The sequence below is a fragment of the Hetaerina americana genome, unplaced genomic scaffold, assembly GCF_022747635.1.
Source record: "Hetaerina americana unplaced genomic scaffold, ioHetAmer1.1.p SCAF_62, whole genome shotgun sequence".
Classification (NCBI taxonomy): domain Eukaryota; kingdom Metazoa; phylum Arthropoda; class Insecta; order Odonata; family Calopterygidae; genus Hetaerina; species Hetaerina americana.
Window position 1 is genome coordinate 1,601,464 of NW_027287228.1, and position 27,005 is coordinate 1,628,468.

The 27,005-nt window shown below is 40.3% G+C and overlaps 1 protein-coding gene across 1 annotated transcript in view; it reads left to right on the forward strand.

Annotated features, from left to right (window-relative positions):
- The first annotated feature begins 239 nt into the window (after window positions 1–239).
- Window positions 240–27,005, forward strand: part of LOC139695706 (RNA polymerase II-associated protein 1-like) — a 27,228-nt gene continuing 462 nt past the window's right edge. Inside the window, exons 1-7 of the mRNA XM_071594490.1 lie at window positions 240–574; window positions 1,005–1,070; window positions 1,186–1,310; window positions 5,941–6,061; window positions 8,642–9,229; window positions 15,690–15,862; window positions 20,091–20,258. Of these exons, the coding sequence (XP_071450591.1) occupies window positions 466–574; window positions 1,005–1,070; window positions 1,186–1,310; window positions 5,941–6,061; window positions 8,642–9,229; window positions 15,690–15,862; window positions 20,091–20,258 (1,350 nt within the window). The 5' untranslated portion in view covers window positions 240–465. The remainder of the gene's footprint in view (window positions 575–1,004; window positions 1,071–1,185; window positions 1,311–5,940; window positions 6,062–8,641; window positions 9,230–15,689; window positions 15,863–20,090; window positions 20,259–27,005) is intronic.

Sequence of the window (27,005 nt, forward strand, 5' to 3'; positions counted from 1 at the left end):
TGATGAAATCATCATAAATGTGTTTCACAGCTAAATATTTATTCGCACGTCTTACACTGAAGCGGCGGTAGATGAAGAAGATAAGTTTAATTAACCAATCGCCTGTACAACGAATGATTTATTAACTCTTGACAATCTCCAACGCGCCGAAGCTAATCAGCGGAATTGCGACAGAACGTGCCGTTAAATCTCTCATAGCTGGTCGCCAGAAATCGCCATCGAAAACAAATGCTTGGTGATACAGAGAACAAATACGAATGACTTTGAACTAGACGAGCAAAACTTATTATGACCATAATGTTGTCTAGCAGTTTAAACCCTGGTTGTATTTTTTCGTCGATAGGTGTTTAATAAAAGTTGCGGAACAGAGGTGTTGGTAGGGAGTGAGTAAGGCATGTTAACTTTTGAATACAAAACCTGGTTTCAGTTAACGTTTTTCACGACTGCCACTATATTCCACAAGAAATGAATTCTCGTCCCAAGCCGGGAGAAAGTGAAGAAGATCTATTAAAACTCGAGGCAGAATATTTAGGGAAGGTGATAAATCAGAATGTGAAGTCGGTTGTTGCCCAAGGTAAAAACTAATTGCTAGGGGTGGAAGTAATCTCTTCTCCATAATATCTTTCCTTACCTTTTCAGTATTTTTATTAAAAGAATATTAAATATAAATTTGGAATGTGAAAAATTTCTGTGTATAAAGAATTGTGATCAGTTCATGGTTGATAAACATGGACTTGAACAAACGCATGCCAACAGCTAGTTTCTTTGATTTCACGTAGCTTATTATTTTTGTTTGACTTAAGTAATGTCATTAATATCCTAGTCGCATTTTGCATTAGGCAGTATTTATGGGAAATAGAAAATGATGAAAAAATGTTGATTTCAAATCAACTTCATTTAAGACGTTAGCAGAGTTATCCACAGCCATCTTTCTAAGTTTTATATGGGTATTTTTGATATCAGATGCAACCTTGAATTACTAACTGAATTGAATAATTTTACAGATGATGGTTCCAGACCTAAGAATCGACAACCTTCTGACAACATAGTCCGTGATCAATTAGATTTTGGTAAGATGATAATTACCCCATTACCTACATGATACATGGTTTTGATATATTCTTATTACTTGTCTTTTTTCCTGCTTGATACGATTGCATTGCATCGTCCATTTTTTACTTATAGTTGGAATATCAGACGACATTATCATTCAAGAGAGGATAGTGGATGTGAAATCTGGCTCCGCAACTTGTGAATTCCCTGCCCTCATTGTTAAGGGTTTTCCACAGCCGTTTGCTCGTGATAAAATGGTGAATAGTCTGTTTCAATGATTGAAAGTAATGTAAATCATTTGTGACCAATATTTATTTTAAAAGGAACACTTTCACGTAATCCAATGAGAGTTACAGGCTTTTGAAGTTCAAGCTGAAAGAATTTCGGGTTGCGTGAAGATCCTGTTGTGCACATTTGTATCATATCTCTTATTAGTGATTCTTAGCACTCTGGTTGTTATTGTTATTATAAAAAATTGCCATGGAGGGGTTTTTTACAAATTTGTTTTTGGCATAGTTTTGGTGGTTTTTTAAACATCAAATGACGTCTTAGTTTTTTCCTCTTGGTTATTAACTGGTCAAAACACACAATGGTTGTTTGAAAAATGAGTAATATACAGGTTTTGCCTTCAGATAGGTCTTACTTAATGTTCATTGTCATATGTTTGAGATTTTTTGGTATATTTTCTAGAGTTGTGTGTGGTACGGGAGATCTTTGGGTATTTTGGACCAAGTAGGTAAGTTACAAAAATCTATGCTGTATGCTGCAAAAGATCTTTAAAATGTAATGAGAGCCAAATAACTAAAAACTAGTTAGTACCGTAGCTTTTTCAAAGCAGTTCCAACTTAAGATCTTAAGGTACCCAACAGTGACGGCTATATAACGTACAAGCAGTAAATATGCATATCCTTCAGTTAACGCACAAGTCCTCATACATTTTTGAAGTCCACCTTAGGTTCTCTATTTAGCATCAATTATTGGAAATTAGGTAATAATAATGCTTTATTCACCAAAGGTAGGTTTGGTATGGTTTTGCCGTAAAACAAAAAACATGTATAATTTTTTATATATTTTGCTTGAAAAAGGTAATTTACCTTACATAGGGTTAGTTGTCAAAACAACAGTTTTCACTTTTCTTTACATAAAGCACAAAATTCATCCATAGAGAACAAATGTTTAATAAACAGGTATGCTTTAAAATAACACTTGAAAGTATTTGAAGTAGGTGCTTTCAGTGAGGAAGCTGGTCAAAAAATTTGGCTCCTTGGTGGTATGGTCCCTCGCCACTCAAATCAGAAAATCTTGCCTCAATGTGTGTGTCAAGATTAGTACGTGTATCATGATGATGGATATTTATGTTTGTTCATGTGTGTGTGTGAATATATATGTGTATACCTTAACCAGTAGATTACTTTAAAAAATATGTATGTATACATTAATATCTTTGAAACAAAATGCTCTTTGGAGACACACAAATACATAAAAACATTGACTAAGATTTTTCAAAAGAAAAGACACTGAGTGTCCTTTCTTTGTGTCTTAAAAGCAGAACCGCTGAACTTGGTTATTACTCAGGTACACATGCCTCCGAGCAACTATACAGAGGAATATGTCGATAGGGTTTACAAACAGTTTGAGGACATAATTGAGTGTGTTGCTGCAGGAAAACATTTGATAGTGATGGGGGATTGGAATGCGACAGTAGGCAAAGGGAGAGATGGTGATGAGGTGAGGGACTACGGTTTAGGCACGAGGAATGACCACGGGGAGAAAGCAGTTGAGTTCTGCAGGAGACAGGGGTTAGTCATCACCAACACTTGGTTTAGACACCACAAAAGACGCAGGTATACATGGAAAATGCCAGGTGACTCAGAAAGGTATCGGCTAGATTATATTCTGGTTAGACACAGGTTTAGGATCAGTGTGAGAAATTCGCACAGCTTCCCGGGAGTGGATGCGGACTCTGACCACTATTTAGTTGCTATGAAATGTAGCATCCGTTTCAAAAAGATAAGGCAGGGGTGGCGGGTAGGGAAATGGAATGTAGAAGCATTATATGGTTTGAAAAGGGAGTACAAACAGGTGGTAGAGGAAATCATGGAGGATGGTAAAGAGCTAAGTACTATTGAAGAAAAATGGGATAGTATCAAGAAAGGGTTGTCTTAAGCCGCGAAAGATACTATTGGAACCGTTAACGCTAAAAGGACGAGGAAACCATGGATCACGGATGATATAAATGCAAAGATAGATGAGCGGCAAAAATGGAAGGATATTAATACAGAGCTAGGCAAAATGAAGTACAAAGAGTTATACAATAAATTGAGGCGGGCAACAAATAAAGCAAAAGAGGCATGGTGGAAGACGAAGTGCGAGAATATGGAAAGTCTGCAGAGGAAGGGTGAAATCGGTGCGCTGTACAGCAAAGTTAAGGCTTTATCGGGAAGTAAGAAAGGGAGATCTATGCTAACAGTTAGAGATAAGGTGGGTAAGGTAATAGTCGACACAGGAAACATCCAAGAGAGATAGAAGGAGTATATAGAAGAACTGTATAGTAAAGAGCTTAAACCGACAAAGTTAGGCATAGAAAAGGAACATGACGAAGAGGAAGATAGCTTAGGTCCAGGCATTCTAGACAATGAGATAGAAAGGGCATTAAGAGAGATGAAACTAAATAAGGCCGTGGGGGTGGATAAAATTCCCGTGGAACTATTGAAATGTTTAGGAAAATGTGGGAGGAAGAGGCTATATGGGCTGATCCGTAGTATTTATGAGGAGGGAATCTGGCCGGATCAGTTTTAGTTCCTATTCCGAAAAAGGTAAAGGCCACGTCATGTGAGGACTATAGGACAATTAGTTTGATATCCCACGCAGCTAAAGTTGTTCTCAGGATCATAAACAAAAGTATAGAGAGTAGGGCAAATGATTACTTAGGGGATGATCAGTTTGGGTTTAGGAAGGGGAGAGGTACGCGTGATGCCATTGCAGTTATGAGATTATTAATGGAGAGGAATATAGAATACAACCAGGAGGTATTTACCTGTTTCGTAGATTTCAAAAAAGCATTTGATAGAGTGAATTGGGAAAAACTAATAAGTATATTGCAGAAAATAGGAATAGATTGGAGGGAAAGGAGGCTAATCTGCAACCTGTACTTGTCTCAGACTGCTCAGGTGAAGGTGGGGAACGGGGAGTCCGGATGGGCAGTGTTAGGAAGAGGTGTAAGGCAGGGTTGCCCATTATCACCGTTGCTGTTCAACGTATGTGTAGAGAAAATGATTAAAGAGGCATGGGAAGAACAGGAGGTAGGAATGAAAGTGGGCGGGGAATTCGTAAAATCAGTTAGGTTTGCTGATGACCAAGCTTTAGTTTGTCAGTCAGCCAAGGGGCTGCAAGCATTGGTGAGTGAATTGGAAATTCAGTGCGACAGGTATGGGATGAGAATCAATATTGATAAAACAAAGGTTATGAGATTTTCTAGAAAGAAAAAGGCTAAGTTAAACATTAAAATAGGAGGGCAAAAACTAGAGCATGTAGAACAATTTACGTATCTCGGTAGTGTTTTGAACCAACACGGTCTAAGTGGTAGGGACGTAAGGAGAAGAATTGCGCTAGGCAAGGAGGCTTTTATGATGAGGAGGGAGTTGATGAGAGGGACGTTGAGTAAGGATATTAAGAAAAGACTCGTAAAAACTTTGATATGGAGCGTAGCTATGTACGGCGCAGAAACGTACTCATTGAAACAGGAGGATAGACGTAGACTGGAAGCTTTTGAAATGTGGGTTTGTAGAAGAATGGAGAAGGTGAAATCGACCGAGAAGAAAACAAAAGAGGGAATACTTGGTATTGGTGGGCGAAGAGTGGGCTTTGTAGGGAGGAATCCTAAGAAGGCAGGAAAAGTGGACGAAGGGCGTATTACTCGGCAGTGGGATGTTGAAGGCTGTTAAAGAGGGGAGAATGTTAGGCAAATGAGGAAAGGGAAGGAACAGGATAGGGATGCTGGACGGGATGAAGGGAGGAAGAAAGTACTCAGAGCTGAAGATGGACCTGATATATATGTTTTGCTAGGAGTCAGAAAATATTTATTTAGGAGTTGTGTCCATCCAAAAACCTACCTTAGGCGGTAGATTATCTAATAATAATAATAATTGTTGGTTGGTATTATGTGTGCAGAAGTGTGGAATGTGTTTTCTGCTGATGATAGGTTTACATCTAGGAGGATGATTTGGTAGGAGGAAATGGTAGAATTGAAGGAGGCAGAGATTGAAGTGTTGAGGTCAGAAGTGTGGGTCAAGGAGGTCATTAATAGACAAATCATTCCGCACTCCTCCATGCATAAAAACTTCAGCTTCCCTCCCTTACTTCTCTGTGATTAAATTTAAGACCAAATAAGAAAAAAAAATAGGTGCGGGTCTCAAAACTGTAATAATGATTATCAGCATTAGTTGTGTTTGTAATTTTAAAGCTTTGGTAACCAATAGCACATTTGTTTTTCAATCCTTTTTGTTTTTCAATAAAAAATATAATAAAAACATGATAGAATTGTAACCTTTCGTTTTGTTTGCTAAATCATTCAAATATACAATTTATTTTGACGAGATACTTATTTATGTCAGACGTTGGAGCATTCAGTGTGATCAAATTGAGTAGCTTCAGTAGGCGTGATGCGGTGGAAGTCTAACATAATGAATAACTGATCGGAGCACTTTTCCCCTTGATGAAATTATCAAATGGCCAAGTGCTACTGTCAGTTATTCATTGTTCTGAGTGATGGTGGATGTGCAGAGTATTAGTACCTCTTTATGTAATAATGTGTGGCTTGCGGGAATCAACTTATTGTTCGTTGGAAATGAAAAATTAATGATTTTAATGAAATGTAATTATTTCCAGATAAAATCATCTCCTGGGGGGAGAAGCATCTTTGCTCAGCAACTGAAAGCTAAGAGAGAAAATGCAGTTTCCCGTGAAGGACGTCATGATGCACCAGTGCCACAGAAGAAGCACAAATTTGGTGGGCTATTTATTTTATTGTATGGTATTTTATTTATGATGTCCTTAACAAAATATTCTCGTTACTATTTTGGCCAAAAGTTCTAATCTTAGCTCATTAATTCTTCAAAATTTCATGCATTAACAAATTGAGTGTGTTTTTATTATATCCATATACTCTTCTTCTGCGTCTACATAATAACCCACGAGCTGCAGCGAGGGTGTGTGGCAGGGCTGTAAGGGTAGTGCCATATCACCACCCTCAAAAGAGAGTAAAATTAAGTGGACAGCCAACAAATTCATGCTAATATACACCCAGAGAGGTGAATGTGATATTCATGAGAAAACCTTTATGAAGTACGCACATACAAAATATATAAACTATCAGCTAACGCACACATGCACCGACAAATATAACTCATATTTCAGCAGTCTTTAATGTTGTCCTGACCTGTGAAATAAATGTCTTTAAAATTTTTATAATGATATTGGTTTCTTACTATGATGATTCCTGATTGTCCAGAGAAAGTATGATTGTTTGTGTCTATTTGTGCTGGAGCCTATCTCCCTCTATCTTATCTTTATGGTCAGATTTACATAAATGGAGTGGGGCCATAAATAATTCCTTTCAAGTCATTGTTAAACTCGTTTGCCCTGGACCTCTCTATGAGTCTAATGTCTTGATTGTTCTCTTTGCACCCCAAGTGGCTCCCAGCCTAATTCCACTAAAAGGCCGGTCACTCTCGTCTTCCTGTTGTAACAATTTTTTGGGAATTCTGTCGGATTTTCTCTGGACTATATCTGATTCTTTTTGCCGAATATTCTCCCAAGGATCCCAAATACCTGCGGCACATTCCAGATGTCACCAAACCACAGCAAAAAAACATCTCTATGTTACTTTCCCATTGCATTTCCCCACCACCCGTTTAACGAAGCCGAGTTTCCTTAAAGCGGATCCACATATTTTCCTGATATGTGCTCCCCATGAAAGGCATGTTGTATAGAAGTACCCCCAAATATTTAACTTGATCGGACGGAGTTAGCACTGAGCCATCTATTTCACAATTCATGTCCTGTTGCCCACTTCCTCTGTTCCAAAATTTCAAAACTGCGTATTTGTCAATATTGAGCAGCAATCCCCATTCCCTGCACCATTCTGATATTGTGTCCTAGTCTCTTGAGAGCAGCTCACAATCTTTTGCGTCCCTTATTTCCCTGTGTACCACCGTGTCATCAGCAAATACCATAAGGCTGCTCCTAACGTGTGAGCTTGAGACATTGATATATATATATATATTAAGAATAGAAGTGGCCCTTTTACTCTTTCATCTTTCTGTTAAATATAATTTTGCCAAAATAGACTTTGCCAGAGCTGATAGTGCTAGTTGAAAAAAATGTTCATTTATTCACTCTCAGTCCCATATAAAAATCCATTTGGTTTAAAACCCTGATTAACATAATAAATAGATGTTTTTAAACATAAGTGAGAAAGCTAACAGTTTCAGGCTTAACTTGGTGGAATTCTTTCATGGTGAGGGTGAAAGAAGGAGAAAAAACACTTTGCACTTCCACACACTTTTAATACAACACGACCATGGTTTCGATGCTGGGCATCATCGTCAGGTACAGTGCAACAAAATTATTCAACTTATATAGCCAGGTAGGGGAAGTCAGGGAGAGGGGTGGAACTGTAGCAATCATGGTGGGAGAAGAGAAGGTGAGGGGGAACTATTGGATGCAGACGGTACAAAGGGGGTGTTTGTTTGCATCGGCTGCCCCTCATTAGCGGAGGGAGGGTCGGTGACTGTCACTGCCTTGGTGGGGGAGGGGATGGTGTGGGGAGATCTTCAAGAATTTGAGGAGAGGGGAGGAACGCGAGAGGTGAAGGATATCATTGACCACCTCAAGATTACCGGACTGAAGGGATTCCCAAATTTCCAACTCCTCCAGAGCGTCAGCCGGCGACCTTTCGTTTCTGTGTGTAAAATGTCTGCTGTGAAATTGCTGAAATGATTGTTGTCTGAGAGGTGTTTGGCAAATTGTGATCTGTTATCTTGCACTTCACATCTGGCCAGGGAAGTTTTGACATCTCTCTGGTGCTCTGCAGTGGGATCACGCGAAAGGATGGCCATTTTATTAGACGAAATTAAGTCCTCACATTTCTTAACATTCCTTTTCCTTGTCTAAAACCACAACCGTATTCCCCTTATCTGTTTTTGTGACTATGAGCTTATTTTTTGAAATGGACTTTTTTGGGGAAGAGACCGCCCTTTGTACCGTCTGCATCCAATAGTTCCCCCTCACCTTCCCTTCACCCACCATGATTGCCACAGTACCACCCCTCTCCCTATCTTCCCCTACCTGGCTCCTGGCTCTATAAGGTGAAAAATTTTGTTGTATTGTACCTGAAGATGATGCCCAGCATTGAAACCATGGTCGCGTTATATTACAAGTGTGTGGAAGTGCAAAGTGTTTTTTCTCTTTCTTTCACCCTCACCATAAGTGAGAAACTTATTGCAAAGGGTCATAAAAGTCCTGTGAGTCACGTAAAAAAATCCTTCTAACCAACTTTTCAACAGTGGACAATTGCATTTATTTTTAGGTGAGAGGAGCACGATACAAGAAAATCTGAGTGGAAGGGAAGATTTGGTTGAGAAAATACACGAGGAAAATATTACAAAATTGGAGTGTTTGTCTGAGGATGAAATAAGGCAGCAGCAGAAAGTGTTACTCAGCCAACTTAATCCTCAACTGATAGAAGTCCTGAGGAAGAGACGCACTCAAGAGAGGGTAAGTGGTGCCGGCAGTGCCACGGGCAGCTTCCCCGCCATCGAGGAAGCTGGTGAACAAAAGGAAGAACCAATGTCAGTTGATGACGATGATGGGGCCATAGTGGGGCGTGGCAAGGGCAAAGTAAGTGTTTGTGAATCTGCACAACTCAAAGGTGGTGAGGAGGTGAAAGGGGACGGTCCCATGGATGACCAGCCTTTGAGCAGTGGATCAGATAAAGAAACGACCGATGGTGCATTGGAAGTAGAGATTCCAAAGGAACTGGAAGAAGGCATTGACAAACATCGATGGTTGCACATGGACGTGAAAGAGGCAGAGAAGTTGACGTGGATCGGTGAGATACCGAAGCCCATGCCGGTTCAACCCGGAGTGGGCCATGTTGCTCGCTTTGACTTTGAAGGTGAGTCCCCTCTGGCATTTATTAAACGCTTTGAAATCAATGTGCACATGTATTTTTGCTTCTCTCATCATTTAATGTGGGCTTGAAATCAAATATTGACGTATAATCCTTATGCCTTCATATCATATTTATAATGTGTTTAAAATAACATTATAAGTATAATATGTGTAAAAAATGTTTATATAAGAACATTATAGGTATGTTTAACTAACAAAATGTTATGAAAAATGCCTGCAGAATTTTGGAATGCAAAGTATTGCTGTGCGGATATCTGCACATTTCAATAAGTTGTCCCTTATGCCCATGAAGTAAATTTTCTTAACCAATGCCACAAGGTCTGTTTGATGACTACTAGTAGCAATTATCATTTAGTACCACCATCTAGCCTGTTGTCAATACTATATTTTTTATGTTCTGTTCCCATTTTTTAAATCTGGAATATTATTTAATGTTGATATTTTGTTGTTGTCCCCACCCATGGACTGCAACTTTGGCGTGGTGGGAGGGCTTATGCGTTCCCATGACCCCCCTAGAGCTTTGCTCCAGGGAGTAATGATAATGGCTCCTGGTAGGGTCACCCATACCAGATAGGTCAAAGTTAAATAGCCAGACAAAAGGTAGTCCACTCAGCATCTGTTCCTCAGTGAGGCGGCTTCAAAGGCATCTAACCCCAGTGGGGCGGCCAGTAAGTGATGGTGTCACGTTAAAAACACTATTGAGGAAGGCAACGGGAAACCACCTCAATCATCATTCCCAAGATTTAAATGATGGACAAAACAGAGATTTTGAATCCTGGCAACTATGGGGCTCAGCCCAATCGGGTGTGTTGTGCCCGGCAGCGGGGGAGGCAAGGCTTCTGCAGTCGTCATCCCACGAAACCCTTGCAAGGGAAAACCAGCAGCAGCAGGACAGAAGACACAGGAGAAGAAGACCAAGTTAGTTAGAATAGGAGCGTGGAATGTTAGGACAATGATGAGGACAGGGACACTCGAGAATGTTAAGCGAGAGATGGGAAGGGGAAATATAGATATTTTAGGGCTGTGCGTGGTGAGATGGAAGGATAATGGGGATTATTGGATTGATAATTATAGAATAATATACACTGGCAGGGACGAGAGCCAACGAGGGGTTGCCATAGTAATAAATGAAGAGGTAGGAAGACGCGTAGTCAACATAGAGCAGGTAACGGATAGAATACTACTAGTAGAGATAAAAGAAGAACCGACCAACTTGGTTATTATTCAGGTATACATGCCACCGAGCAACCATAAGGAAGAAGAGGTCGATAGGATATACGATCAGTTAGAGAACATAATGGCGTGTGTTCCGAGATGTCGTGTTAAGCGAGAGATGGAAAGGGGAAATATAGTTGTTTTAGGTCTATGCGAGGTGAGATAGAAGGATAGCGGGGATTACTGGAGTGATAAGAATGGAATAATATACAGCGGCGGGGACGAGAGCCAACGAGGGGTAGCCATTGTTTTAAATGAAGAGGTAGGAGGAAGTGTGATCAACATGGAGCAAGGGAGCATTACTAGTAGAGATAAAAGTAGAACTGACGAAGTTGGTCATGTATCAGGTATACATGCCACCAAGCAACCATAAGGAGGAAGAGGTTGATAGGATATATAGGATCAGTTGGAGGATATCATTGTGTGTGTTCCTGCAGGAAAACATTTGATAGTGATGGGGGTTTGAAATGCGACGGGCCAGGTGACTCAGAAAGGTGTCAGTTAGATTATATTCTGGTTAGGCACGGGTTTAGGAACAGTGTGATAAATTCGCACAGCTTCCCGGGAGCGGATGCGGAGTCCAGCCTTAATTTAGCTATAAAGAAGTGTAGCATTCATTTCAAAAGGCTGAAGCAGGGGTGGCGGGCTAAGAAATGGAATGTAGAAGCATTAAATAGATTGACAAGGAAGGAGCATCAGCAGCTCTACAGAAAATCATGGATGACGGAAAAGAGCTGAGTACTATCGAAGAAAACTTGGAATGTATCAAGAAAGGGATATGGAAAGCCCCAAATGAAATTATATGAACTGTGAAAAGGACAAGGAAACCATGGATCATGGATGAGATGATTGGTAAGATAGATAAGAGAAGGAAATGGAAGAATGTGGAAAGAGAATTAGGAAGAAGGAAGCACAAAGAGTTAAATAATAAATTGAGATGAGTGACTACTAAAGCAAAAGAAGTGTGGGGGAAGATGGATTGTAAGGATATGGAAAGTTTGCGAGAGGAAGGGTGAAATTGGTGCTCCACACAAGGAGTTTAAAAGACTATGAAGAAGTATGAGGATAATCCCAGAAGTAGCCGACCCAACAAAGAAAACACAAAAATTGAAGAAAAAAATGTATTTATTTATCAACATAATCTTATTTTAGCTCTAACACTTTTCCCAGCGATGTTCAATAAGTTTGATACCATTTTTATAATAGGAACTGTCTTGCTCCTCAAAATAGCCATTAACTGACGACATCGTCTTCACAGTTGGAAATTCTTCGACCACCTAACCGTTTTTTCAAGTTTGCGAACAGGAGATAATTTGAGAGGGCTAAATCTGGCAAATAGAGTGCATGAGGTAGCAATTTAAACTTAAATTCATGACGTTTGGGCTTTGCAATTACGGATTTGTGAGCTGGGGCATTTTCTTGATGAAACAACCCTTTCTTCTTAGCCAAATGCGGCCGCTTTTGCTTGATTTCATCGCTCAAACATTGCAGTTAAGTTCGCGTAATACTCACCGTTGATAGTTTTTTTTAATTTCAAGATAGTCTATCCCATGGGCTTCCCAAAAAACTGACGCCATGACCTTGCCTGCAGATGAAATGGTATTCGCCTTCTTTGGAGGCGGTTCTTACTTTTAATCATTTGTTTTGATTGTTCTTTTGTCATGGGTGTGAAGTAATGAAGGGACCCATGTTTCATCCATGGCTATGAAATGGTGCAAAAATTCTTCTTTGTTGATGTGAAACTTTGCTAAACACTCAATTAAAACACCTTCATGACACTGGTTTTGCTTGAGTGTGAGCAAACGCCGCACCCATCTTGCACATAGCTTTCTCATTTCCAAATTTTCTGTCAATATTTGATGCTCAGCAATTTTTGAAATGCTTACTGTGTCTGCTAGCTCGCACACTTTCAGTCGACAATTTGCCAGTATCACTTTGTGAATTTTCTTCATCGTTTCTGGAGTCAACTCCTCATTTTGCCGACCAATGTAATGCTCATCTTGACAGCTCGTACGGACTTGTTTAACCCTCTTAGTGCGGCGGGGATTTCAGGGGTACTAGTGAGAAATGCGAAGGGTAATTTAAGAAAATGTATCACCTTAGAAAAAAAAAACATTATGAAGTTATTTGTTTAGATATCCATTTGCAGTTTTTTTATTTTAAAATATAATATTGTAGTTAATAATGATGTAATACATTTACATCATCTGAAAAATAAATGTAATTACTACAGTATCATAAATTTGAAGAATATTTTTTTAGCAATTATATTTCGATTTTTAGACACAAAAGTAATATTTTTTAAAAACATTTTTCAATTAAACTACAATATTTAAATATAATAAACGATCAAAAAGACATGCAGAAAATATTATTAATAAATAAAGAAAAACCAGTGAATTGCAAATTATTTTGTCAGCCTCTGCATAGGTCGATTTTGTTGAAAAGGCTGATCTCTTGAGTCAAATTGGAACTTTTCCCCTTTCCTTGAGACTGCGGCAATGTACTTACAATCTAAAGGCAGAAAAAAACCAAGTTCTAACTCACAGAGAACTGCTGACAATGCAATCCATTACACAGGGTGCAATTGATTAGATGGGATGGACGGCAAGAGAAACCAAAATGATTACAAAGCAGTGTTCTCATTTCCATCGTCTCAACAAAGTCTGAATAAGCAGCTATATATCAACACCACGACACCACAACACATTCAAGAGATTACAGATGAAAACAGATTAGTAGCCTTTCAGTGGCTTTTCATAGTGGAAAGACCACTCAGAAAAAAAACGAGCAAACAATTAGGCTGAGCTTCCCGACATGTACAAAACTGAACGAAAAATTATAGTAAGAATTATACTTTTTGAAAAGCATTTAAAATTGCTAATAAAAAATTAAAAAATTAGTTACGTAATTCTATGGAATTCAACCTATCGATAGCACAAAAACCATAAATTATTAAAGAAAAAAACATAAGTTACAGCGATTTAAACAATAGCCTACGCAAGAGCCGATATATTGGCCCGCCGCACTTTTCGCCAGGGATACGAAAGCCGATATATCGGCCCGCCGCACTAAGAGGGTTAAACTCTGCTACCTAATATTTTACTGTTGTATGTAAACGAAGGAGCAGACTCACCCAGAGTAGAATCCAATTCAGCTTTTACATTGATTGGGCTGAGGCCTTTCAAATGAAAGTATTGTATCACATTACGGCGACCAATTTTCTCCATTTTCACAAATTCACTGAAAATGTTCAATATCAATGGCTGCCAAACAAATACTAAACAACGTGGCTTCTCCAAACTTGAAACATTACCGTCTTCAAACTTGAAACATTACAGTTTTCAAACTCTATTACAGTCTTCAAACTCTATCACAGTCTTCAACATCCCACTACCGGTCAACACCCCCTTCATCCACTTTTCCTGCCTCCATAGGATTTCTCCCAACAAACCCCTCTCCTTGCCTACCATACCTAGCACTTCCTCATTTTTTTCCTGTCGGGCCACTTCACTTTCATTATCCTTCTCCACACCCACATTGCAAAAGCTTCCAAAGAATGTCTATCCTCTTGTTTTAGTGATCACGTTTCTGCCCCGTACATAACTATGCTCCATATCAAAGTTTTTACCTGCGCTTTCTTAACGTCCTTACTCAACGTCCCTGTCATCAACTCCCTCCTGCTTGTGGAAGCTTCTTTGCCGTGTGCAATTCTTCTCTTTACATCCCTACTACTTTGACAATTTTAGTCCAAAATACTTCCGAAATACGTAAACTGTTCTGCCTGCTCTAGTTTTTGCCCTCCTATTTAAATATTTAGATTAGCCTTTTTTTTCCTTGACAATCACATTACCTATCGTTTATTTGTATTGGATTCTCATCTAATATCTATTGCACTGAATATCCAATTCACTCAGCAATGCTTGCAACCCATTAGCTCGCTGACAAACTAGAGTTTTGTCATCAGTAAATATAACTGATTTTACGGATTCCCCACCCACTTTCATCCCTACCTCCTGTTCTTTCCATACTTCTTTAATCATTTCCTCTGCATATTGGTTGAACAGCAACGGTGATATGGACAACACTGCCCATCCGGACTCTCTGCTCCCCTCTCGCTCACATGCCTAAGACAAGTTCCCAAGGACGAGAGGAGTGGAGTGTTTGAATTGAAGTGCTTGGACTGTTCCACTAAATATATTGGGCAAACGGAATGGAAATGTAAAGAAAGGATAATGGAGCACAAACCATGGTTAAAGAATAGGAACAGGGGATCCCTCTTCCCTAAGCACCTGATTGAAAGTAACCACATGAGTGTCTTTGAGACCGAAATTCTCCATTTTGAAAATAAAGGTCATAGACTTGACGCATTGGAGAAATTAGAAATTTTAAATGTGTCCGTTGCAAGGATGACCTCGCTAACCAAATGCCTCCCCCCACCCTCTAGGTCTACCACTCTTGCACGTCCAGTGCTCCCCTCCCAACAAACCCCCTTTCACGGCCAACGATTGACACCGCAGGCTGTACTTCCCTCTCCATTGTCCCATCTGCATTGTAGCCTTCTTTTTCCCCCTCCACCCCCACCAAACCCCCTCCCCCCTCTGGAGTTGGCTCCTCTGAGGATGACGTCCCATGTTAAAGCCAAAGGTCGTGTGCCGAGCAAAGTGTGCGTGGAATCACAAACTCAATAATGTCATTTCAATGTGTTGTTTGAATTCCATGAAGTTACGCCTGGTACAAGAAAAAGAATTATGCAGTTTAGAATGTATCATACTTATTTCTGGCATTGTGCAAGTGCCTATTATGTCTTCATTGACTAAATGAAATAAGTTTTTCTTGTTTTTTTATTTTAATTTATTCATCACAGTATTACTACATAGAATTATAAATAATCATCCTAGTCACTCTAAGCCAAAGGCTTTATTTTTTATGGTTCCAATCAATGATAAATTACTTGTAATGTGACAATGATTTCATTTGTGCTGTAGTGATTATAAACAAATTAATCTTTTAAATTTCACATTTTGGACAAAAATGCGGAAACAGTGTGTTAATGATTTGCTTCTGGTATCTAATATGAAGCAGTTGCCATGAATATATGAGTATCTTAATGGAATATGCATATTATGTCAATGCCTGAATGCATTATGAATAGATATTTTTTCTTACTCTTAGGTTGAATGTCAAATAAAATGTCAATGCTAATTGTATGCAATTTTCAATTTCAGGAGTAATCCTCCCATATGACGCTGACATCCCAGTGACCAAGGCGCTGCACCATCATGGCTCTGAGCCAGGACGACCGGGGTATACGTTGGATGAGCTGTTGATTCTGAGTCGCAGTTCCGTGGCCCAGCAGAGAACGCTTGCCCTCACTACGCTGGCAGCTATTCTTAAAACGGTAGGAATTCTTCTCTGTATTTTGCTTCTGTACGTATTCTAAATTAACTCTTGATGCATTGTGTTGGCTCAATTGGTAACATGTTTGCCAGCCAATCCCAGGCTAGAAGATTTCAAATCTAGGCATAAAGTGTCTGTAATGTCATGCAAGAAATTTCACTTGCTTGTCTTAATTCTGGAGGGGTCAGCCACGGAGTGACCCTTGGCATCAGATGCTTGTAACATACCGCATCAAAGGCACCTTTGAATATTCTACACACTTTTGGTTTTCTCATGGGGCCCAGTCATCTTAGCCCAGTGGGTAGTGTTTTGGACTACTTAGCGGAGGGCCTGGGTTTGATTCTTCCTGCAAACAATACGGGGTAATAATTGTGGAGTTGGAGACAGCACAAATCCCACTTGACACCGGCAGCATCTAAGGAATCATTAGTGTTACTTCAATGCATGCCTTTTCACTTATCTCGCGTGTGTTTTGTTGTCAAATCCCTTCCCACATGGCTGCATGGGACTGTCATTTAATGGATGTATGTAGTACTTGGTACAACATTCCATACCCTTTTATGTTGCTTTTGAAGCTCCCCTTCCATTCCTCATTTCTCTCCATGATGCCTCACGCCATCTGTGGCCTACAGTGACTTCAGGGGTCGAGACCATTAGATCCGAGGCAAAGGGTCAATAGAATTTCTTCCTTCTTACTTTCCAGTTCTGCATGACCAGTCTTGGTATGGTGGAGGTCTATTGTATAGACGGTTATGGTTCAATTTTATTCCCTTCTTTTCTGTTTAGCAAAGAACAATTTTATTGGGTGTAATTGGAACTTGTTTAGAACTAAGATTTCCACCAGTATAATAATAATAACACATTTTATTTGTCCAGTGATCAAGTTGTTACAACTGTTACACTTGACATAATACCATGTCAGGAGAAAGTAACCAAGTACGTACATGGATACTAAAGACACACATCAGGCATATTCAAGAAATTCAGCGATTGAATAAGACAATTTTAATTTTAGGAACCTTAGTAGATTGACTTTAAATGCAGCCACACTTCACTTGGGCCTTAATCTCAGCCAGGAGTTTATTATAAAGTTGAAGGCCCATACAATTTGGGCCAGCGCCTGCATTTTATGTACATACATATAAAACGTTCAGCTGCTCATTCTTCCCAGTAGAATACTTATGGATATCGCAGTTTTTCACTTACTCTGATAGATTTCTTTTCCCTGCATATTTTTAAATTTGCACACTTTTGGGAGTTTTTTAGTGAATGTTTTTTTCCTTTTCCCTTAGTCTCCCTTAGCCCTCACCCATCCCACCTGGTGCTTGAACCCCGTGCTATGCACCTCTGTGGTGGATCACAGGGTATTTGTGTAGGTGTTGATTCAAGGTGTTGAATTCCCTTGGGCACCACCAGTTTAACCCAAGCTGTGTGATTTTTTGGGTACCAGAACTTGAGTACAAAGTTAGTTCACTTTAGTGCTCAAACTTGGGAATGAAATAATAAATTTAAAAATTGGTCGGTCGGGTAATTATTGATTTGGCTCATTTATCTGCCAACTCTCTTAATTTTCAAATATCTTATTATAAAAACTTACTATAAAAATTGGCTCATTAAAAGTTGATTCGTCAGGAAAAGGGGGGTCATCAGAAGAAAAGCTCTACGTTGGAAGGTACCAATGTTGGGCAAAAGGAAAGAGAACCAGAATAATTCAACTTAAACAGAGCACTTTGCCAGAGTTACAGAAATTTAGCTGCTGCTTGGGCCCTATTCATGGTTCATATTTTTATTTGAGATTTGGAAAATATTATTTTACCGATTATTTTCAAGAGAATAGATATTTTTGTCAAGTGAACTAGGAATGAAGCAGAAACATTAATTCTGATTTGGCTTAACTGAGATAAATTTAATCAGCGGTCAATCTCAAGCATTTCAGCGAATAATGTCACACATATATTACAGGGGGATGTGGTAGTCCAGGGGTAGAGCATTGGGCTACTGACCTAATTGCCCAGGTTCGATTCCCGGGCATACTTCTCTGGACAATCTCAGCTCCACCTGAGCTGTGTAATTTTTTTGGATATCAGATCTTCCTGGGAAACCATGACTGGCACAGGGACGGTCTACCCTTAGTGAATTTCACATGTCAATGGGCTTGGTTCTGGGTAAACTCTACCATCCCCTATCAAACCGACCCACAGTGTGGCGATTGCAGTTTTTGATTATCCCCGTGATATTCAAGTGCGCTGAATAACAGTGCTTAACTTGAAAAACTATCCTCTGAAAATTGATTGGCTTGCGGAAGCCAAGATCCTGTATTTGAGGCATGTTCAAAATTACAGAGTAAACATTTTGGTCCCAGATCTCACCATGATCTCCATCAGAGCAAAATTATAGCCCCCCTTCTTTTGAGGATAAATGAGTCCTCTCTTAAGTCTTCTACTGTGACACAACACCAAAATACCTGGGGATACATATTCATGGGACTAGCGTTTCCAAATTCCCAACATTTTGTGACCTTCGGGAATCGAGAATTGGAAATCATATTTCCTGAGAATTCTCCAAATGATTTTTTAAATTTAATTTTCGTTTATCATCTGTTATAATGACTGTAACAGTAAATTCTAATAAACAGGAAATCCGTAGAGAATGTGGGGCCACTGGATTCCCGAGACTCTGGTGCAGTCTTCCAGAGGTTTCTACACACTCCTACAATCTTCCCAATTTCATTTAAATATTTTATTCGTTAACTTAAGCATTGCGGGAAAACAAATGCAAATATTATTTTTTGAAAATTTCAAAAAATACTTTGAATAGTTTTTATTTGTCATTTACATAATGAAACTTTAAGAAACATGGAACATTAATTGCCTGACCAGAAAATCATTATCTTTGCTTTGTAACAAGTACACCTTTCTAAAACCCAGTATAAATAAGTCCAGCCTGATTTATTTTACTAATAAAAAGAAAGTTTCCTCTGCAATCTCAGTAGATGGAGAAGGTGTGAGCATTCCCCAAAATTCCAGTACCCTATTCCTGGGAGTAATCCTGCATAGAAACATGTCTTGGGAGGAACACATTTTCAAATTACGTAGCAAGTTAAGCTCCCTATGCTTCCTCATTAGAATATTAGATATTCTGTAAATTTAGAGGTCCTTCTATCCATTTACTATGGTGAATTTTATTCTCGTGTTACTTTCAGTATCCTCTTCTGGGGTTCCTCTCCCCATGTGGGCATAATCTTCAAAATCCAAAAGAGGATTATACGTATTATGAGCAATGCTCCTTGCGATGCACCATGTAAACCTCTCTTCAAAAGACCTGGTTTATTACCGGTACCTTGCATATATATATTTAATGTCATCTTGCCTGCAAAGGGTAATATTTCCCAGTACAAGTCCAACCACAATTACCATAGTCACTACACAAGGACCTGCAATGACCTGCACCAACCATTTGTCAGGGCACACAATACTGCTCATGGGCCCAAAGCAATGGGCTTATGGTTATTCAATAAACTTCCCCATGATATCGAATATGAAACAAAAGTACCTGTTTTCAAGAAAAAGCTGTTTAACCTTTTAAAAAATAATATGTTCTACTATGTAAATGAATACCTGGAATTGTCTGGAATTCTGGCTTAACCAATTAATATGTAATTATACTAGTGTATTGATATGTTTATTCATATATTGTATCTCTTCTAAAATTGTGAAATTTATATCTGACGTGTCCTATATTTGTATGCATATGCAACAAATCTCCGGACAAATAAATGTATTATTATTATTATTATTACCTAATGTGGAAAAATGTCTTTCATTTTGTATAGATGTTGGTTGAAATGCAATGACTGTGTCTATAAGCGTCTTTAAGTCAGTAGTGAGAGAATCCATTGCTTCATGTAAGCTTATTCCATCCCTTAGAGAAACAAATATTTTGTGTACGTCCATAGGGCTTAGCTTTGATGACGAAATTGATATTGCTTTAGTCAGTTCACGCTTCAGATCAAATTCTCATTAAATGTGAGAAGTCTCTGTGGGGATATCCTTTATTTCTTTTCTCGAAACTTTAGCAGATTAAGTAAATAAAAAATAATTGATTTTAATGTGTCAGATGCATACAGTACTTTCTATGTGGCTCTCATATTGACTGTGCAATTATTCAAATTTGTTTAGTGTAATGAGGGATTTCATGTTGAATAAATTACTTAATTTTATGTCTTCCAGGCCAAGCAAGGTTATTACGACTCCTGTTTGGATGAGCCTTTACTGCCACTTCTCGTGGAAAGAGACATACTCACCCTCTTTCGCTTCTCGTTGGATGAGAATTCTCATTTGGTACTTCTTCCAGCTGCTCTTGCGATCTCACAACTCATAGTTGATGAGCCGGATGAGGTAATCACAATTGAATGTTAATTATACTTTAAATATGTACAGCAGTTCTTAAAAAAATCCACATTCTTCAGAGTTGATTCCAGGTTACTCAGGTCTGATTTTTCAGGTGTAGGTTTCTTATCATGAGCTGCTATCTTTTCACTGCCAAACTCTGAAACAAGTTTAAAAGTATCGGGAATAATTTTGGAACAATAGATTGATTTTAGATACTGCCGTAATGATTCTCAAAATTCTTCAAAGTGCTTCTTCCCTCGAGAAGACACGCACTTTTGCCAGAGTGGCTTTTCCACTCAAGGGCTCCCTGGCAGGTGGATTCCGGAAGGTCCTTGAGGGTATGCGTGCAAGTTTCTTTGATGGACTGTAATGGGGTTGGGGAATCGTTGCGATGCCGTTGCATTGTCTTTGCAAGTAGACAGACACTGAACCGACTGCTCTGTCGGTCATCCGTCCAAATATCTTTGGAAGGACGAGTTCAGTGCATATCTTTTGGATTGTCAAAATTTCATTGTTGATGGTGTGTGCACTGCCATCTGTCTTATCAATGCCAGTATACGATAGATACACAATCAAGCACGTACTTAACCGACGGTCTGAATTCAGCACTTGATGCACACGTTGGGCATTGCTGTCAGTTCTCAACATCCAGCCATCCAGCGCTCAATCCCAGCTCGTCCTCCACACTCCCCTTGGCCATCTCTGAATAGCTTGTGCCACTTTGAAACTGCAGTTTGTGACATGATTTCATCCTTGAACACTCAACGAATCATGCCCAGGGTCTCCGTGCCCGATGCCCCCAGTCCAATGCAAAATTTGATGGCATTCCTCTGTTCGATCATTCGCTGCACATTGTACTTGCTCCGAACAGGGATCCACCAAAAATACAATCTAGCCTAAATGAACAATCGCAGGTGATTAGTGCGTGGCACGTGTTGAAGGTAAGACCCCCTGCCACCGGGGTTGTGAAGTGCGAGTGCCCTGCAACCTACGGTCATGGCAGAAGAATATTGTTCCCAATACTTTTTATACAAGCATTGTATGGTGTTGTGTGGTGGGTATGACTGAGCCCAAGGTGGATGTGGCATCCTTGCATTTTATTTGCATTGCCAAGAATGCACTTTCAACCATCAAGGCCATTGTAAAATGCAGTCCTCTTCATCTAATAATTCTTTACACATGGCTGCGTAGGTTTTTGTGGTGGTGGTTTGAAGTATTCTGCATTCTTGGGTTTCACTGTGGCGTTGTTTGATTCTGACAACAGTTTTGCCAAAGTTGCATTCGGCGCCTTCAGGTCGAAGATGAGGGACTCGGAATTTTGCCACCCTTATTTAGGTGGTCCCGTCTAATGGCTGCTCGCTGATTGGTCCGTTTCCGGAGAACTCTCTTCCACGCGTTGTGGAGATGGTAGCCTTCATCTCTGTTAATGTTCTCCGGGTTTTTTGCGATCTCAATTGCTTCCCTAATTAATCGTGGGTAACATCTACTCTCCTTTGCTATTATGTTTGCTTTTTGGAATAAGATCTCGTGACCGGGTTCACTCCATTGGTGTTCTGAAATGGCCGACAGGTGAAACTGCTTATTTGTTGTTGTCCGGAGGTGTTCCTTTATCCGAACTTTCATTGAGCGGCATGTTTCCCCGATGTAGGCTTTCCCACATGAACAGGGTACTTGGTAGACCCCTTCATATAAGTCTTTCGGAATTTCGTCCTTCGGTCCAGGGAGAGGGTCCGCTATTTTCTTGGTGCAGTTAAATCTTGTCACCTTGTCATGCTTTTTCAGGACTCTGGCTATCTTCTCGGATGTTCCGGATATGTAGGGAATAGTAGCGTATGCGTTTGGGTCCGGTTCCGTCTGCTTGATGGACTTGTCCCAATCCCATCTTTGCCTTTCTTCCCTGGCGGTCCTTTTGAGGACCGTATCGTTCCGATAGCCATTTTGCTGCAATGCTTTCAGGAGATGTTTCTTTTCCGTTGGCAAAGAATCGGCGTCAGAAATTTCATAGGCTCGGTGAACTAGTGTGTCCACCAAAGAAGTCTTGTGGAGCGGGTGGTGGTGAGAGGCTGCGTTAAGACAACGGTCAGTGTGTGTCTTCTTCCTGTAGACAGCAGGTCCCAGCTTCCCATCACTCCTCCTCGTGACTAACACGTCCAAGAACGGTAGTTGGTTGTCCTTTTCTACTCCCATCGTAAATTTGATGGAGTGATGTGAGTTGAGGAACTCGAGGAATTTCTGAAGTTCTGCTGCACCACCGTGCTGCCAGATGACAAAAGTATCATCCACATATCTTGACCACATCCTAGATTTTTTCTCGTACTGGTTAAGGGTCTTCTCTTCAAAGTCCTCCATGAATAGGTTAGCTATTACCGGAGACAGCGGCGAACCCATGGATGCTCCCTCTGCCTGCTCGTAGAATTCTCCGTTCCACAAAAAGTAAGCATTCCTGAGGCAATGCTCCACCAGTGTGGGGAAGTCTTCCGGGATGCAGTTTGAGGTAGGGCGTCTCATGATCTCCACCGAATCCTTTATCGGGATGTTGGTGAAAAGTGAGACAACATCGAAGCTCACCAATAATTCATCACTGTCAATTGTGATCCCGATGTTTTTCACGAATGACGATGTTTTTCCGTTGTAGAACTGTAGAGATTGGGCCAGGTATTTCTCCAGTCGGTATGTTGGGCATCGATCTGGCTGACTATAGGTCGGAGTGGTGTCCCCTCCTTGTGTATTTTCGGCAGTCCGTATAATCTCTGTGGTTTTGGGGCCGAAGAAAATAGTCCATGTTGTTCTTCCCTTGGGGTGAGGGATTTCTTTATCAGAGCTCAGGTGTTTCGCTCTATTTTTGCTGAGAAAGATCACAATTGACGGCAATGAATTATTGAATGAAGCAAGTTTTAAAAATCAAAGTCCTAGTTCTTTCTTTTCTTCAAAACATAATGTGTTTAATAAAGTCTCTATTCCTAATTTTTTCCAAAATTATAATTCAATTTCATTTCAAAAATATCTTAATTTCCAATTATTTTAGACTTATTTGCTTTTAAATAGTGCTTTGGTTGTTTACTTAGTCTATTAGTTGTCATTTTAATGAGTCTGCATGCATGCCAACTTTTGAGTTGAGTGCCATTGGCTCTTTTGGGTATCCCCATATGGAAGATTAAAAGCATGAGGACTACTAGATCCTTCCCTCCGCGGACTGCAACCTTGACGTGGTGGAAGGGCTTCTGCGTTCCGATGACCCCTAGAGCTGTGCTGGTGAGAGTAATAATAATTGCTCCTAATAGGGTCACCCATACCAGATAGGTCAAAGGTTAGAAGCCAGACGAAAGGTAGTCCACGCAGCATCTGTTCCTCAGTGAGGCGGCTGCAATGGCGTCTGACTCCAGAGGGGCGGCCAGTAAGTGATGGTGTCACGTTAAAAACACTATTGAGGAAGGCAACAGGAAACCACCTCAATTATCATCCCAAGATTTAAATGATGGACAATACAGAGATTTTGAGTCCTGGCAACTACGGGGCTCAGCCCAATCGGCTGTGTTGTGCCCGGCAGCGGGGGAGGCAAGGCTTCCGCGGTCGTCATCCCACGAAACCCTTGCAAGGGAAAACCGGCAGCAGCAGGATAGAGGATGCAGGAGAAGAAGAACAAGTTAGTTAGAATAGGAACGTGGAATGTTAGGACAATGATGACGACAGGGAAATTGGAGAATGTTAAGCGAGAGATGGAAAGGGGAAATATAGATATTTTAGGTCTATGCGAGGTGAGATGGAAAGATAGCGGGGATTACTGGAGTGATCAGTATAGAATAATATACAGCGGTGGGGATGAGAGCCAACGAGGGGTTGCCATAGCATTAAATGAAAAAGTAGGAAGAACCGTAGTCAACATAACACAGGCAACGGATAGAATACTACTAGTAGAGATAAAAGCAGAACCGATGAACTTGGTTATTACTCAGGTACACATGCCTCCGAGCAACTATACAGAGGAATATGTCGATAGGGTTTACAAACAGTTTGAGGACATAATTGAGTGTGTTGCTGCAGGAAAACATTTGATAGTGATGGGGGATTGGAATGCGACAGTAGGCAAAGGGAGAGATGGTGATGAGGTGAGGGACTACGGTTTAGGCACGAGGAATGACCACGGGGAGAAAGCAGTTGAGTTCGGCAGGAGACAGGGGTTAGTCATCACCAACACTTGGTTTAGACACCACAAAAGACGCAGGTATACATGGAAAATGCCAGGTGACTCAGAAAGGTATCGGCTAGATTATATTCTGGTTAGACACAGGTTTAGGATTAGTGTGAGAAATTCGCACAGCTTCCCGGGAGCGGATGCGGACTCTGACCACAATTTAGTTGTTATGAAATGTAGGGTCCATTTCAAAGAGATAAGGCAGGGGTGGCAGGTTAGAAAATGGAATGTAGAAGCATTAAATGGATTGAAAAGGAAAGAGTACCAACAGGCTGTAGAGGAAATTATGGAGGATGGTAAAAAGCTAAGCACTATCGAAGAAGAACGGGAAGGAATCAAGAAAAGGTAATCTAAAGTCGCAAAGGACGCAATTGGAACCGTTAACGCTAAAAGGACTAGGAAACCATGGATCACGGATGAGATGATTACAAAGATGGATGAGCGGAGAAAATGGAAGAATATGAATACAGAATTAGGCAAAATGAAGTACAAAGAATTGAACAATAAATTGAGGCGGGCAACAAATAAAGCAAAAGAAGCATGGTGGAAGACGCAGTGCGAGGATATGGAAAGTCTGCAGAGGAAGGGTGAATTCGGCACGCTGTACAGCAAAGTTAAATCGTTATTGGGAAATAAGAAAGGAAGAGCTACGCTAACAGTTAGAGATAAGGTGGGTAAGGTAATAGTTGACCCAGGAAAGATCCAAGAGAGATGGAAGGAGTATATAGAAGAACTGTATAGTAAAGAACTCAGGCCAACAAAGTTAGACATTGAAAAAGAAAATGACTTAGAGGAAGACAGCTTAGGTCCAGGCATACTCGACGATGAGATGCAAAGGGCATTAAGGGAGATGAAACTAAGTAAGACCATGGGGGTGGATAATATTCCCACTGAACTATTAAAATGTTTAGGAAAATGTGGGAGGAAGAGGCTATATGGGTTGATTTGTAGTATTTATGAGGAAGGAATCTGGCCGAAAGGCTTTGTGAGATCAGTTTTAGTTCCTATTCCAAAAAAGGTAAAGGCTACATCTTGTGAGGACTACAGGACGATAAGTTTGATATCCCACGCAGCTAAAGTTGTTCTCAGGATCATAAACAAAAGGATAGAGAGTAGGGCAAATGATTACTTAGGGAATGATCAGTTTGGGTTTAGGAAGGGGAGAGGTACGCGCGATGCCATTGCAGTATTGGGAGTAAGAACTGCGCTAGGCAAAGAGGCTTTCACAAGGAGGAGGGAGTTGATGAGAGGGACGTCGAGTAAAGATATTAAGAAAAGACTCGTAAAAACTTTGATATGGAGCGTAGCTATGTGTGGCTGGGAAACGTGGTAATTGAAGCAGGAGGATAGACGTAGACTGGAGGCTTTTGAAATGTGGGTGTGGAGAAGAATGGAGAAGGTGAAATGAACAGAGAAGAAAACAAATGAAGAAGTACTTGGTATGGTGGGCGAAAAGAGGGGTTTGTTGGGAGAAATCCTATGGAGGCAGGAAAAGTGGATGAAGGTGGTGTTGACTGGCAGTGGGATGTTGAAGACTGTAATAGAGGGGAGAATGTTATGAGTAAAGGGAAGGGACAGGATAGGGATGTTGGACGGGATGAAGGGAGGAAGAAAGTACTCGAAGATGAAGAGGGACCTGATGTAAAGTAGGATACTGGATTTTATGTTTTGTTAGGAGTCACAAAATATTTATTTGGTGGCTGTGTCCATCCAAAAACTTACCTTAACCGGTAGATTACCTAATAATAATACTACAGCCTTATTTCAAGAAAGCTCTCAAAATATGTGAACATGCAACTGATGGAAAGTATTTGAAAAGCTAAATGTTAACCAATTCTAACATTATTAATAATAATAACTTCATTGGTCCTGAAGATATGAAAGTACAAATAAAATACCTCTCAAAATACAGGATGACAGCGGATACAATATCAGTTTACCCAAATATTGTGATAATTTAATGTAAGGCAAATGATTTTATGCCCTTGTTGCGTCCGAGGGGGAAGTTGAAGCGACTACATAAATAAGAGGAAACAGCTAATGAAAGAACACTAAAGAACGTTTATTACCACACTGCTCAGTTACAAAATGTGAGTAGGTGTGGATGGAGCAAGCTGTTGCTTGTCGCAATAGCTCTTGCTGCGGACCGCTGGCTAATTGGTTTATGTGTCTTCGTCTCCGCTCTCTAGTGCTGTCCTCTGGTGGGAAGACTAGGAAGACTGTAGTTGACAGATGAAATGTGGTAACCACCACATCGGCCCCCTTGCAGTGGTTAAGCCTTGCGAAAAGGAGATGGAAAGAATGGAAAAACAAATAAAAAACAATTTACAAAGCAAAATCCCTCAGATTCCGTGGGAACTGGACCCGGCGGCCACTTCGGGTGCTCACTGCTGGGGGGATAGTTGTCCTGGGCTGCTATTCAGCCTCTTGGGATTCGGAGGGACTTCACGTACTAATCATCCTATCTCGATGGCTGTCATTTTCAAAAAGAAGGCTGGCTTAAGTCTATCAATAGACACCGTTGCCTCCTTCCCGTTGACTCGAAGGGTGAAATATTTTTC